This window comes from Lissotriton vulgaris, chromosome 2_1 (assembly GCF_964263255.1).
Source record: "Lissotriton vulgaris chromosome 2_1, aLisVul1.2, whole genome shotgun sequence".
In the NCBI taxonomy this organism is placed as follows: domain Eukaryota; kingdom Metazoa; phylum Chordata; class Amphibia; order Caudata; family Salamandridae; genus Lissotriton; species Lissotriton vulgaris.
The window spans coordinates 1,760,266,033-1,760,281,664 of record NC_141687.1 but is presented as its reverse complement, the minus strand read 5'-3'; the positions used below and the strand labels follow the sequence as shown (position 1 = coordinate 1,760,281,664).

At 42.3% G+C, this 15,632-nt stretch overlaps 1 protein-coding gene across 1 annotated transcript in view; it reads left to right on the top strand.

Moving 5' to 3' along the window:
- LOC147733250 (mucin-2-like) overlaps positions 1-15,632 on the top strand; it is a 596,915-nt gene that overhangs the window by 309,540 nt on the left and 271,743 nt on the right. The window contains exon 25 of the mRNA XM_086958940.1: positions 6,142-6,286. Coding sequence (XP_086815066.1) covers positions 6,142-6,286 — 145 coding nt within the window. The remainder of the gene's footprint in view (positions 1-6,141; positions 6,287-15,632) is intronic.

Genomic DNA, 15,632 nt, shown 5'->3' with positions numbered 1-15,632 from the left:
GTACTGAAGTCGTTCTTAAAGAGGTCTGTAAGCATGATTAGTACAACAAGAGATATAGCTTTAAGTCATCCTAAAGTTCGTAACAAGGTGATCTGTGTGAGTGCGATGGGGAGCGGACCCCAGCTCTATCTCTCATGGAATGTTCCACATGGCATCAGAAGATTAATACTTCTTTTAAGAATGAACCTATTGCCCTTGAGAGACATAACGGGCATTTGGGAAAAAACTCCTAGAGATGAAAGAATTTGTGAACTGAGCCTCTCCCAAATACAGGATCTCAATCATGTGCTATTTGTGTGTCCAGAACTTTTAAGGGCAAGGCGTATGTATTTGAGACCCTCTTTTATTAAATTTAATATTCGTTCCGCTGAGGAGGCCCGATCTTTTGTGTTGTCCCCTCCCAATAAAATGATCTGCCATAGAATATTTCAATTTTTAAAAACATTTCCGGTTATTTATTAGAACTTCTGAATTTTAGTTTAGTTGGTATGTGTAATGTTTTGCCGATTGCTTAAGGTAGATTTTTGTATTTGTTATAAAGCATGTTCTTTCATTGTATTGGTGTATTTTTGTGGACCTCCGTTGGAGTTCCGTAACAAATAAACTAATTGACTTGACTTGACTTGGTGGTGTCGCCGAATAATTTGATTGAAATTGTAATAGCAGCCATGTATGGTTGTGTGTGGGTACATTTTTTTAATTGTTTGTATCATTACTTATTCCCAAATTATTAGGATTATTTTAGTATAGTAATTGGTAGTATTTATTTTAATTTAGCTTTGTAGTTCTTAGTAGGTAGATATTTTCTTGTTGGAAAGCAGAGCATAAATTGTGGTACTTTACTGTTATGATATTCACCATTTATGGGATATATCTGTGTGAATGGTTGAGGGCACAATTTAAAAGTGCATTCCATCATCGGTGGGTGAGTATGAGGAGAATATTTTCTGTTGCATATTTTTTTATTCTCCTTTCATAACTTTTTTTGTTGTACAGGATAGAGGGTTGTTTGTATGTGTAGTGGTTAGATGCTCAGGAATGGGCAGCAGGGGTTTCTCTTGTGGATTTTTTAGTACTGATCTTTTTAAAATGTGAAATCCTGGTATCTGGCCTGTGGTGTGTTCAGAAATTTTCAGGAAGTTACTTTTAAAAAGATTCTTGCTGGAGGTTGCTGGTAGCTAGTGCTAGCTTCTCTCAGATCTTGCAAAACATAACTTACTTCTTCTCTCGGTTATATGTGCTCCCCTGGCTGTATGTATATTTCATGTGTGTTAATAACTTGTATAATTCCATGTACAGTAATCACGTGGAATTACCCATAAATGAATTACATGAGAAGAGTAATTCTGGATTAAGCGTCATTTTCTCAGCTCAAAACTCCCTTTTATTTCCAAATTGGATGCGAGGATGCATTTTATTCCAAGAAATTCCACTAAATTCAAGAGAACATGAATAGCTATCGCGACAGTCGCTCACACTCACTTAATGTGCACTTGAGGTAGGATTTTACCCCAACTTACTCCTGGCATTTAGCGCTGGTTTCTTAGTACAAATTATGCCCTTGTGTTCAAAATGGATGTGAGGATGCATTTTGTGCTAAGAAAATAATGCTGAATGCAACAGGCCATAAGCAGCAGCGCTAGCAGACGCTCACCCTAAATGTGCTTTTGTGGTTGGCTTTTCCCCCCAAATTACTCTTCAGCATCAAAGAGTAACGCAGAATTACAGAATTTACTCCAATTACTCCGGCATAATTGAAATTCCACCTAGGCGGAATTTTTATTACTTTACATTAAAAATATTAGCAATGTAGTTCCCAGCTTTAAACACATTTTCACAGTTTGCATTTTATACGTACGTATGCCATCCTTTTAACTTGCTGCTTTTTATCTTTGCTGTTTTTAGTTGAGATGTTGGTCAGGTGGTGTTTTTCTGTCTATTAACTATAGAAAGTTTTCTTCAGTTATACATTTAAAACAACAGTTAGCTTTAGGGATATTTGATTGTTAATTGATTTCAAGACAGGGGTTTTGAGTTACTGAACATTTAATTGCACTTACTTACATTTTCAGTCTGTTTGTCAACTTTGTTGTTTTGGAAGTTGTGTTTTTGGAGGCCAAGACAGTGTTCTTGTTTTGTAATCTTGCAATGGTACCTAAAGTTTGTAGATATAATCAAGATTTAATTTATTGATTTATTTTAAGTTAAGCGTTAGCCAAATGATTTGGCTTAATTTTTAGTTCATGTGTTTATTTTACTTACTTTTTGATCTAGATGTTCATTATCTGCAGGGTAGCTCCAGCTATTTCAATGTAGAGTCTTCAAGAGTGTCAGTTTCTTCTCTGTGTATCTTTTTTTCTGCTAGGTTTAGGTGAATTTTCAACTCCTTTTTTATAGTGTTTATTTAACTAGTTTGATTTATATCTATTACTTTGTTTTATGTTTAATTTTATTGGTTAATTTGTGTTTAGTATGAATTATTTTGGCAGTTTGTTCCTCATTATGTGAACGCCAAATTAGGTTTATGTTTAACTGTAAGATATATGTGTGTACTAAGGTTATCTATTGTAACAGTATATACATTTATATATTTGTAGTTAGTATTTTGTGTATACATGCTAGTTTTAAATTTTATGTGTTTTTTACGGATTTAATTAGTTAAATGTATTCCATATTTAGCTAAGTTGTCAATTTAGTAAGTATGGGTTTACATATATTATTTAATATTTTATGTTTATCTGGTTATTTTAATATTTTAAAATCTTTTAATTTACATGTGGCTAATTTTTGTGTTAATGGAATTATCACTACCAAATTGATTTGTTTATATTTTTTACATGTATTTGAGCAATATTATTTTAGTTGATGTTGTTTTTGGTATTTTAGTAATTTTATGTATATTTAATGGAGGTAATGGCTTTCTTTTTGTATTCAATATTATGGTACCGCAAATATTTTAACATTGGTCCACTAATTGCAGAGCGTTTTAACCCTATCTCCCATGGCCAGATGTGCCAACCAAGCTGGCAGCGACCTTGGATCACACTATGTGGGTCTATTTAAAGTTAAGGCCATAGTTTATTTACCACTTGTTAGTAGGGGTGGGGTACAATTGATGAATAGGACCAATATGAGTGGAGGTTGGGAAGGGAAGTTTTATTGTTTCGGAATTCCATTATTCCTGCAATGTTGCTGGATCTAAATAGTTGCGATCGCATAGAAAACTAGATCCAACCAATGTCACACAGCAATGCGGACCCTGCCCAACCATGCATACAGTAACAAGGTTCCAGTTATAGAACACTGAAGAGTACAGTTGTCAGACTAATGAAATGGAACTTGAGAGGCCTGAACAACTACAAAAAGATGTGCCAGGTCCTTGCACACTCAATATCAAATAGACAATGCTCTGTTGCAAGGAACTAACCTTTTCCCTGAGACAAAGGCCACCCACTCTGTTTCTCAAACACATACCAGAGGTTTGAACTGATGCTCATAATTAATATATTGGCCAACTCTCTTACTCTGTGAAGGATTTGTTCCTGGTTATTAAGTTGAATTTTTTTTATCTGAAGTTTGAATATCTGACTTAGCATCATTGCATATCCAGTTTCTTCTTTTTTGTAAATTGATAAAGAAAACCACAGTTACCTTGTCTCATGAATCCTATCTTCATGGATTGTGTACCTTTGAGTTGAATTCAGGATTTGTGACCGATAATATGTTTCCTTGTTGTTGTGTACTTTCCACTCATCAGTAGGAACTGCAAGTTTGTGGGCAACATAAACTTTGGTATAGAGCCCGACTGATTCTACGCACTCCCACAGGATATGTTGTTCCTTCAACCAGCTAGCTGACAGCGCTTCCATAAGCCCCTCTAACCTAGACAGGGAGAGAACATTTCTGGCAACCACTGAGCATAACAACCCGGTTCCCTCAGGAACCATGGTGACAGACCTAGAACTTTTCACTCATGCTCTCTTTTGCTTGAGGATATATACAAAGAATATATAGAGGGACGTTTTCCATATTTGTTAAAACAAAGTGATTCTTGTATAGAGTATATGTGTGGCAATGATCAATAGACAGAATTAGATGAAAGTTGTAATTAGTGTCAAGACAGTGAACAGAACAAAATATTACACCATTGTGCTGAAACAATGTATATATGTAACCATATGAAATAATATAACATTCCAGCGTACTCCTACTATGCAGACCATAACCGATGTATGTATGTTTTGCCAAGTATCACCTTACTGGATGATTCAACCCCATTACCTAGAGGTTACGTATGCAGGACCCCATCTTGATCACAAGCTGGACACCCCTCACGGAGATGTTAGTCAGCTGCTGGAGCTTCAATATGTAGAGACCTCTCAAAGTCAGCAGAAGTACCTTCTCGGAGTATACCAGGCAAAAGATATTTATTTATAGAAAAGGCATCCTTGCCTTGGGCCAAGATTATGATCAGGCTGCCATTATTTGTATGCTACAGATAGCTGTGTTAGCATATGGATGTAAATATTTGCATTTGCACAACGTACGTGTAGGCCTTGTACACAGGGCCGGACTGGGAACCAAAACCGGCCCTGGCAAAGTTCTCGGCTGGCCCCCCTCCCCACCTCCCGGGAGGAGGGGGGGGCGTGCTCTCTGCCAGGGCCGGTTTTCGGTCGATTTTGTTACAGGGCCGTTTTTGCAGCTATTCTGCAAAAACGGCCCTGTAACAAAAACGGCCTCCACCCGTGCGGCCCACCGGGGGATTGCCCGGTGCCCGCAACGGCCAGTCCGGGCCTGCTTGTACATAATGCCAAGACAATATGATAGTGTGCTTGCAAAGTTGATTAGTGTAAGCAAGGTTGGTATTTCTAGGAAACTAAACCAAAGTGTCACTAATGCAAATGTGTGTCAAATGTCAATGTGAAAAATGAAGGCAATTTTAGGAAAGATACATGCTCATGTAAAAATGGCAACATTCCCTACTAGGCCTAACTGAGAAACATGATACTGTATAGTAAATGAAACCATGACTTTGTACTGGTCAGAGTTGATGGCCATACAACTCCAGTTAAACAACCAATTTCATTGCTTTCGAAAAAAATATTTAAACAAAGTATGATACAGCATCAGCAGAAACGTGTTGCTATACAGTGATTTTTATCCATCTGGAGATAGATATCAGCAGGTAGTCATGTAGCACATATAATAAATGGAATCTCATAATTGTAGTGTTCCACAGGGATTAAAATTGCTCCTTGTTTCCTAGGACATAGGAAAAGTCTCATTTTGTACCAATTTTCTAGGGTGCCCTAACTTAGGAAACCTGTATTATGTGAGGGAGAAGAAGCATGACCTAATATCCTTGTTTCATTGAGCAGCTAACAGTTATCTGCCCTAGTAGTTTTCATCTGTGGCCATGGTGCTGTAGAAGGAGGCTGCTTTGAAATTAATCATGCCTGTCGGCAAGATGGCTCACTCCAAGTATACTGATATATGTGTCTCGTCTTGTACTGTGCACAGTTGACCTTGATGGATAGTTGTGGCAAGGTGCGATTTGAAGACTAATCTATGTGCGGTTGTGGCTGTAGATAGGCAGTGACCGTTAGCACACCAAGTTGAGTCACAGATCAGAAAAAGGTACATAAGTGATCCTTCCTGTGTGATGGCATCAGAGGCCTTTTCTGGTCATAAAGTGTGGAGTGTTTTTTTCAGATGGATTGGTTTGATGAGGGCTGTTTCCGCCACTGTCAGAACTTTGATGGAGCCTATTTGAGTGGGGACCATTAAAATGACCATACCCTCCACTGAGTGAGGTCATGCCTTATGTCCAGTCACCTTGCCTGGAGTGCCCGCTGATCATTCTCTGCACCTATACCAGCTGGGAAAAGGACATTACTATGCTCTTTTGCCCTGTCTGCAGTACCCAGTGGGCAGGTCTGTAACTACTCTTGTAGACGTGTGATACTTCTACTCCAAAAGATTCTCCCACAATAATCTTCCATGCCCACTGCAGAATTGAACCCTTGCTCTCTTTAATAGTGGATGAGTCAGGAAATTAGATCTCTCTGGCAGCTGTCATGTATACAGTTCAAGATCAATTTTCTAAGAAGTGTTAACTATCACCCACATTTTTTGTTTCAGGCTGCTACCCCAAATGTCCAGATGATAAAAGCTACCTAGAGGAAACTACCAAGCAGTGTGTAGCGAAGTGTGGCTGTTATGACCAATATAAGAATTACTATGCTGTGGGGGAGAAGGTGATTTCCTGCAACAAATGCCTTAAATGGTAAGTTGGGAGAAGCAGTGGCCACTTATAAAGCTGCTTCAAAACTTTCTTGGCCAACCCTGTTGCAACATTACACCAATCTAGTTATGTATTTATTTACTTCTCAAATTCATATATTCTGTTTTCTTAACTACATCCTAAGCCTCTGAACTGAAAGGCATTACATTAAAAAACTGGGCATTCATTTAGAAGAAAAGATACATTCAGTCTACTTTATAACGTAGCAGCTTACTGGTACTGTCTGTGTAGGTAGGTATAAAAAGGAGCTTCCCGGTCACCACATTCCCATATGGTGACTCTCTCAGTGAAAGGTACAGGCAGCCTGCTCTTGGATGGCCTTAATCTTAACCCTTTCGCTACTAAGCCTACCCCTCGCCCCCTAAGCCTTTTTTTTAGCTATTAGGGGTAGTTCAAACGTAGCCCCCTGTCACCTTTTGTTCACATAAGATAACTATGCCAAATGTGTGTCATTTTCTTCCAACATCCTGAGGATTTCAAAGATACCGAGGGTTTGTGGATTCCCCTGGAGGGGTCCCAGATATTAGCCAAAATGCAGCAACATTTTGGTTTTTGGGGAAAAAGTGCTTTCTTCAGTGCAAAGGGTATCAACAAAGGGTTTGTGGTGCTGCAATCACAATCTTCCCAGCTTTTAGGAACAGGCAAACTTTTGTCAGAAAACCAACATTTTCTATACCGGTTTGGCATTTTACTGGGACAGAGCCTATTTTTACTATTTTTTGTGATTTCAGACATTTCCAGTTAGTTGAAGAAATGGGTATTAAAGCAATAATGGAGCCTGAAAAATATACATTTCATAATAGTAGACAAAATTCTTATGGTGCTGCAATCACAATCTTCCCAGCTTTTAGGAACAGGCAAACTGTTGTCAGAAAACCAACATTTTCTATACCGGTTTGGCATTTTACTGGGACAGAGCCTATTTTTACTTTTTTTTGTGATGTCAGACATTTCCAGTTAGTTGAAGAAATGGGTATTAAAGCAATAATGGAGCCTGAAAAATATACATTTCATAATAGTAGACAAAATTCTGAATTTAGTAAGGGGTCATTTGTGTAGATCCTGCAAGGTTTTCCTATAGAAACTAATAGTTGAATTAAAACAATATTGAAATTGAGTTGAAAAAAAAACAGCCATTTGTGCCAGGTTTTTCACCTGTAACTTCCTCTAACTAGGCCAGATCTTTAGAAGCAATATACCATTATGTCCGCTGGATCCTTCTTGTTGTGGTAATATATGGGACTTGTAGGTTCACTAAGAACTTGAGGTACCCAAAGCCAATAACTGAGCTGCGCCTTGTAATGGGATTTCATTGTGTACCAGGTTTATAGCAATTCATTTGGTGAAACATAGATATCAAGGACATCTATGTGTTTCCAAAATGTGAACAAAATATAGAGTTTAGAAGCAGTAGTTATTTGCACATTTCCGAAATTGTGGGTACCCATACAAGCATCTGAATTATAAGACATTTTTCAAAATGACATCTTTTTTACTCATTGTCTTACATTTAGAAGGCAGAAATGCATAGAAAGTTAATAGATAAAAACACATGTTCTACAATTCTGTGTTTCCCTAAGCCTCCTGTTAAAAATGGTACCTCACTTGTGTGGGTATGCCTAGTGTCTGCGACAGGAAACGGCCCTAGACGCAACATGGGCATATCAAACTTTTCTATTGAAAACTGACCCTTTTTTTCTTAGTGTGCCTAGCTGTGGATTTTGGACCCTAGCTCAGCGGGCACATGGAGAAACCTAGCAAATCTGTACATTCTTGAAAGCTAGACAGTCTGGGAAATCCAGGATGGGGTGACTTGTATGGCTCTCACCAGGTTCTCTTACCCAGAATCCCTTGCAAATCGCAAACTTTGTAAAGAAAAACACATTTTCCTCAAATTTCTGTGGAACGTTCTGGAATCTGCAGGGAGCACCAAAATTCCACACACCCAGTATTTCCCCAAGTCTCTTGATAAAAATGGTATCTCATTTGTGTGGGTAGGCATAGCGCTTGTGACAGGAAACTGCCCAAAACGCAACATGTGTACATCACATTTTTAGGTCTCGCACCTAGCATTGCAGTGCGCAGTGTTGCTAGCGCAACGGAAGACATTTAGTAGCTGAAAAACGGGGTTTCAGCACTGACCTAGGAATCGCACACTCTTGTGCGTGTGCTTTTTCTTTTGTGTCCCGCTATTGGCCTCTGCATGTGTGTTTTTTAGCAAGAGAGCACGCAATCGGCCAAAGGCGGGCACATTGCTCCGCCCATGGCCTATTGGTGTCTATTACGTGCACCAAAGGCCATGTGGTTTCAATTATCGTGCCCAGACACGGGCGCGATAATTGAAACCACATGTTTTGCTGTGGCGCGCACGCACCACTTGCTGGTGTGTTTTTTTTTTTTTTACAATAGCGATCGCTTTCTCAATCGCTTTCACTGCTGCTTCAATTTATGCTTAGCTAAGCAGAATTACAAGTACCATCGAGGGACATAAGTGGCTAATACCGAAATGCCTCATTACCAATTTAAATAGGCTACATGTCACAGGGTGTACCATGTACCTGCTAGTCACAGTGAGCTTACAGCGCCCCCCACCCTCTTGTTTCACATGGCACAGTCCAGTCCACAGCTGGCTAATGGCGGGGCCCTTAATAGAGTGTATATGGACGTACTAATCAGGGGCAGATGTTCTCATTAACACAACACAGGGAGCCGCCCTCCTCTGACCAAATGAGCCTCGAGTGATGACAATCGAGGTAGGAGGCAGACTGTCCTCCTGCAGCCCCTTCTCTCTGGTCGTCGAGACAACCAGGCCCCTCCCCCGTACACACAAGTGTGTACATTGCATATAGAACAGGCATTCTACAGGGCTCGTTCAGTGTAGAGAAAAAAATCAGATCACGGGATCGCACTTCGGGCAGTTAGTTGTCATGGATATTTCTCACTGTGTGTTTTCTCCACAGCACTGGAAAGTTGCGTAAAAATACAGGGATGACCCAGTGGGTTAGTGCCCCTGCTGTAGAAGTCTATGCTAGCTACAAGTCACAGATTCATCTACATGGGCGAGGCAGCCTTTGGCGGCCAATAGAGCGAGCGGCCCTGGGTTGGGTCAGTGGTAGTGAAAACACTCGGAAGCAGCAATCGCTACGTCAAAATGCACTATTGTTATGAGGATGGGGGGGGGTCAAACAAAGATTATGAAATAAATGAGAAAGCGCTGATTTTAAGTACAATGTCTTCATCACTCAGCAGGCACTGCGTAACTACACCTCGAGTTGTTGGGCCTCAGGCAGTGCCATCAGTGGAATCCGGTGATGGCATTGGAGGGTCTCTCACTCTGGCAACAACCAGACGAATTTACGGGCCATGGGCATCAAAAATCTATGTTCCTGTTTCCTTTACCGTTTTCTACCCTCCGGTCATACGCAGGACTGTTTCCTAGACGGGCCAGTTCAGCTTTTCATCCTCCTGTGTTCCATCCTGTTTTAACAACACTGTGCCAGCGCTGACGCATATCTTGGTTGCTTCCACTTCTAAAACAGACGTCAGCGTGTCTGCTCGAAACAGCATCGGCCTCGGGGATGTTCACATGAGTAAACATCCCCGAGGCTGGGCTCCAGAAGCAGGCCAAAGACATGTGACCTCATTTTTTAACACCAAAGGTCGAAGTGAGCAGGAACTAATGAAGGCCGCGCTCCACTGCATTCATTTTTATAGAAGAAAGAGTTATCTGCTAATTTCTACAACAATTTTCTTCAATCAAATTTCTTTTTACTGTACAAGTGTACTTTTTACTATTTCGTACACATAGTGTGCTCTCCATCAGAACAACCATAATAACTGTAAGATGCATTTCTAGGTTGTAATATCCTTTCCACTCTCTGATGGCTCCAGCAGTGTTTTAGGAACTGTAGTTATTTATTTTGCAGGCAGTATTATATCTAAAATTTGCGTACAAGTTTTGCCTTCATACCACATTCCGAAATCCTAATATAGTAGGGTTATTCTGTTTTTTGTGTGCTGTAATACACGTCCACAAATGTTGCTACAATGCAACTCCTACACGATATTTCGCCATGTTTAGAGCACTTCAGAAGAGTGTAGAAGTGCCACTTTGGAAACATTCCACCAAAACAGCTTTGATAACATTCAGGTTAATAGCTCTTCCTAGCGTTCCGGTCTCCCACAGCAGAATGAACTTTGTAATTTTTATAATACAGTTTATCTACTCCATCACAATTTTACTACTGTGTGTAGTGGCCAAAAACTCAAACAATCTTGTGGATCTGTACTTCAGTTTAATGATACATGTCGAGCTCACAATATGGGGAACAAAGGGCCCAGTAGCTGGTCTTCAATGTAAGCCCCTTTAAATGTCAAACATCATACGCCGCAATACAGAACATTACAGCGTCCTATGAACTGAGAATGTGAACACGCTTCATCAGTTCGGAGCAAGAAAGACAAAGTAAAGTTGCCACCTATCTCCTTTTCATGGAATGACATGATAATAATACAAACAATAACCCAAATAAGAGAATACAAAAAATGCCAATAGTTACATCTAGTCAATGTGTATCAACAACATATACAGTATTAGCAGCACACATTTTTTGCAAAATATATATCAGATTACAACTGATTGTACTACTGTTATACATATTTTGTAGAGAATTCTGCATGCTCAGTGGAGCCTTAGGTAATTTGAGCAAGGTGCTTGGAGGAGCTCAATTTAAGGCCTACAGAAGCTTGATGAGAGCATGTTGAGGGGCCACTGACACACTGCACTACTGATGTACTGAGAAATAACTAAGCTGTATCTGTTTAGACCAAGCTCCATTGCGCTCTTTTCCGGGTTGGTGTTCTGAGACTAAAACAACTGTGTAAGTAAGTGACCACGTTGCAAAAAAGTGGGTCATTGGAGCATGGACTGATAAAGCTGAAATGTGAGTGAGAACAGACTTCGCAGGAAGCTCTGCACAACTGGCTCAGTTACTGTAACAAGAACATATACAGAGGATTGGAGCAAAAATGACACAATATCTGTGGCCCTCTGGTGATAGTGGGATGTGGCTAACGTGATCCCACGCACGTTGCCAGTGGGCTTCCTGTTTCGCCAAGTCCCGCCCTGCCTGCTAATTGACGCCCGACACACAACGCTGCTTGCCGACCACTGTTTTAGCTGATCACGGGCAGTGACTCGAACGGAGCTCTGTTTCGGCTGTTTTGGCTCTCGATGATCCGGAGATTTGCTGCTGTCTGCTGCTGCTGCTAACCGCTAACGATATCCTGATATTCTCTGTCCCGCGGCCGATTCTTGGACGGCCACAGGGGTTTGTTTCATTGCTGCAGAGTGGAGTGGGGTGACACCCGCAGTAAGCCCACTTCTGCTGCGTCTTGAGTGGCACCCGTACCGCGCAGACACCAGGACTGAGCCCGCTCACTGCTGCTTCACTGTGAGTACCACCTGTGCTGAGCCTTGTCCTCACTACCGCTGCCCTGCCACGCCAATCCTACACTCCTTGTTTCCCTCCGTCCTCTATTTCAGAGAAAGGCTTTTTGCAGGCTCTCCAGACGTGTCTCAGTGGACACAGATAATATCACGAGCATAAGCGTTGAGCGCCTGCTGTTACCAGGAGGGAGAAAATCTATTGGGGGGTGTCAGAAGACTTTTGAGACTTTTTGAGACTTTCTTTTTGGGGAAGAACGCTAAGAACATATAGGAAGGTGCTTTTAAAAAGAAAAGGGGTTCCTAATTGCATTATATAAAGGGACTGAAGCACTGAAACACGGGTCTGTTCTGTTTAAAATTAGTCTGACGTACCTGTTGCCTACTGCCTGTTGCCTGTATATACTGACCAGCTGATCAGCTAGTGCTAGTGCTATTGCCAGCGCTCTTGCTGGGAGGTTTCTTCTGCGTTTCTGACTGGCAGTTGTTCTTCCTTCACCAGAATGGCAGCGAAAGTAAGAAATAAACAGGCCAAGGCCAAGGCACCAAAGGAGTTCCTAAAAACTGGCCAATCACCGACAGCACCGTACTTGTGTCTAAGGGGGCCAGGAAAGGAAGAAGAAATGCGCAGCAGAGAATTGACTTGAAAAATAGAGTACCTACACTGGCGGAGCAGAATAGACAATACACTTCTGCAAAATCCCTGGAAGAAGATGAGTTGGAGGACGATGAAGAGGCTGAAACATTATCTGAACTGTCGGCAGAGTTAAGCATGCTCACTGTAGGTGATGAATGTGAAGGAGATGGAGAGAATAAAGCAGGGGGGACCCTGAATAAGGGGGACGGTAATCAGGTAAGCTCCAAACAATACCCCCTCTTCAGTAAACCGCTGGCTTTGCGGGGCAGACTCACAAGCACCCCTCAATTGAATCTGGAGGAGTTGAGAGAGCTGAAAAAGCGCGCAGGAGAGAATGATGTGCGGGATACACAGGGAGTGCAACAACATCAGAAGGCGCTACCTATCGACGCCGACTCCCCCCCCCCCCCCCCCCCCCCCCCCGGTATCTCAAGTTGAACAGCTGCAGCTCCAGCCCCAATCAAAGCCTCAAACAAAACCGGATGGAACATCAAAATCTGCTGACCATGTAGAGATCATAGAAGAGAATACACTCACTCCCTTAAATGCACCATGCTCCGCTCGATCGATATGTCCGGAGCCTCAAGAGACTCAGGTTTCACAACAGTCACTGCAGGAACACTCCATGCAGTCCCCAGGGAAGGTATGTGATAGAAATTGGGATTTTGGTTGGCAGAGGTATGCACCCTGTCCAAGCAGGAACCCCAATTATGGTCAAGGTAAGAAATAACACACCCTAATTTAATCTGTGTTCCCCCTCTTGTAGCTTGGCACAGAGCAGTCAGGCTTAACTAAATAGGTAATGTGTAAAAAGTTTGCAACACTTAAAACAGTAACACAGTGAAAATATCACAAAAGACTTCACACCAGATTGGAAATAGAGAGCTTAATTTTATAATTAAAACAAGACCAAAACGACAAACATCCATTAAGTAGGATGGGAGTTATGAATGTTCAAAGAATAAACAGTAAAATAGAGCTTAAAAGCAAAAAGCGCCAGGCGGAGATATATTGTAGCGGTGGACCAACTCAAATCCAAATGTTCAAGCCAATGAAGACGGAGTGCGGGTCAGACACAGTTCCAGATAAGTGCTGCTGAAGTTAAACCTTCTCAAGAATTGTGCCAATAGTCTTGTTCGTTGGCGAGATGTTTGCCAGGAGCAAGGAGAGCATCGCTGGCGGTGGTCTGCGAGGCATGAGGGGCGGCCAGACGCCGCAAAGGGCTGGAGCTTTGCCCTCACAACTGGGGATGCTTGTTGTGTGAAGAGACAAACTTGCACCGGCTTGTGCCGAACCTTTGTGCAAGTAGTGCAGTTCTGGAGCACACACGACTGTTCACGTTTGTGAGGAGCCCAAAGCTTGTTACTTCTATAGATAATGATAGTATTAGGTAAGCACATTTCAATTTCACAAACAACAGAAGGCTGAGAATTCTATCATATCCTTCCTTGCTGCCATCGGGCACCGTGAGGAGAACGGCCAGCACCTCTGCCATTGCGCCGTGAAGGGAACGGCTGGGGGTGCTTTCCTGCACGCCGTGAGGAAAACGGCCAGCGTGAAGCAGAAAACTGCATATTCCAGCAGATCCTTACAACCTGAGGCACACCTCTAACGTGCCAGCTTGTGATCGAGGTGCTACAAATAGATCAAGCGCCCCCGCAGCGCGGGACGCACAAGACCTACCTTCCTTGCTGCCATCGGGCGCCGTGCGGGGAATGGCCAGCACCTCTGCCATTGCGCCGTGAGGGGAACGGCTGGGTGCTTTCCTGCACGCCGTGAGGGAAACGGCCAGCACGAGGCAGAAAACTGCATATCCCAGCAGCCCCCTGCAACCTGAGGTGCACGCCAGCTTGCAGGCTGATCCTGATAGCCCCATGGTGGCCTAGACAACACTAGTTCACAGAACTCCTGCTGCTGTCGGAGGCCCGTCCAGTTCATCTCCAACCAATTCCATCACTTCTGACAATGTCCCAGGCACAAGTGCTCCATCCGGACCCGAAATCCTTGCGCTTAGCGTCCTTTCTCCTGAGCACTGTGGGTGTCAGCATCTAAATATCTCAGAAGAATGTAAAAACATCCTGTCAAAAGCTAGAGCGGATAGTACCAACAAAACCTACAGGATGAAGTGGAAGAGGTTTTGTCTCTGATGTCAGAGAAGTAAAATTCATCCTCTAACTGCGGCACCTCATGAAATTATCCCATAAATCTTACTTTTAGCCAAATCAGGATTGGCTCACACTTCTATTATGGTGCATTTAGCCGCAATAAGCCGCTACAGAAGGTCTCGGGCCTTGGGCCCATCCTTATGGTCAACAAGGATCATCAAACAATTTATGAAGGGATTGTTCAGAGTATTTCCTCCAATAAAGCCTCCACCACCACTTTGGCGTCTAAACATAGTACTGTCACAATTGATGAAGCAGCCTTTCGAACCTATACACAGAGCTGATATTAAATTCCTATCATGGAAGGTGGCGCTTCTCATCGCTCTAACATCAGCGAGACGAGTAGGAGAACTACAGGCTCTCGACATTCACAACCCTTTTTTGCAATTTAAAGAACACAGGATGATTCCTAGAACTAACCCAAAGTTTATTCCTAAAGTACCAACTGACTTTCATTTAAATGAACCATTAGTTTTAAAACGCTTCTTTCCTCAACCAGTAGCAGCAGTGTAAAGAGTTTTGCATTAGCTGGATGTACAACGATGTCTCAAATTATATTTGCAAGAGACTAAGAGCTTTCGCAAGTCTTCACAGCTTTTCGTTGCTTAGAGCGCACCCAGAAAAGGTTTCCCTATATCAAAACCTGGGATTGCTAGGTGGATTTCCAGTGCGATTGTCTACTGTCACCAAGCTGCTGGAAAACCTCTGAACACACGAGTTTGTGCTCATTCAACGAGAGCAGTGTCCACATCCACTGTGTTATTTGCAGGAGTGCTGATCCAGGACATCTGCATGGCAGCAACCTGGACATCTACGCACACCTTCACTAGGCACTACTGCTTAGAAGCGGCTGCAGAAACAGATGTGGCAGTGGGAGAAGCGGTGCTGAGAAATATCATCCAATAACGGTGAGCCCTCTTTACATCCCTCCTTCCTTTTTTCTTGATTACAAAGCCGAGTTTTGTGCCACCTGCAGGCGCTGGACCAGATAGTCAGGGAGGCCAAGAAAGAGAGCATTGGCGTAATCCAACCTGGAAACAATAAGCGCTTGCACAGTAATCCGTCTGTGCTCCACAGACA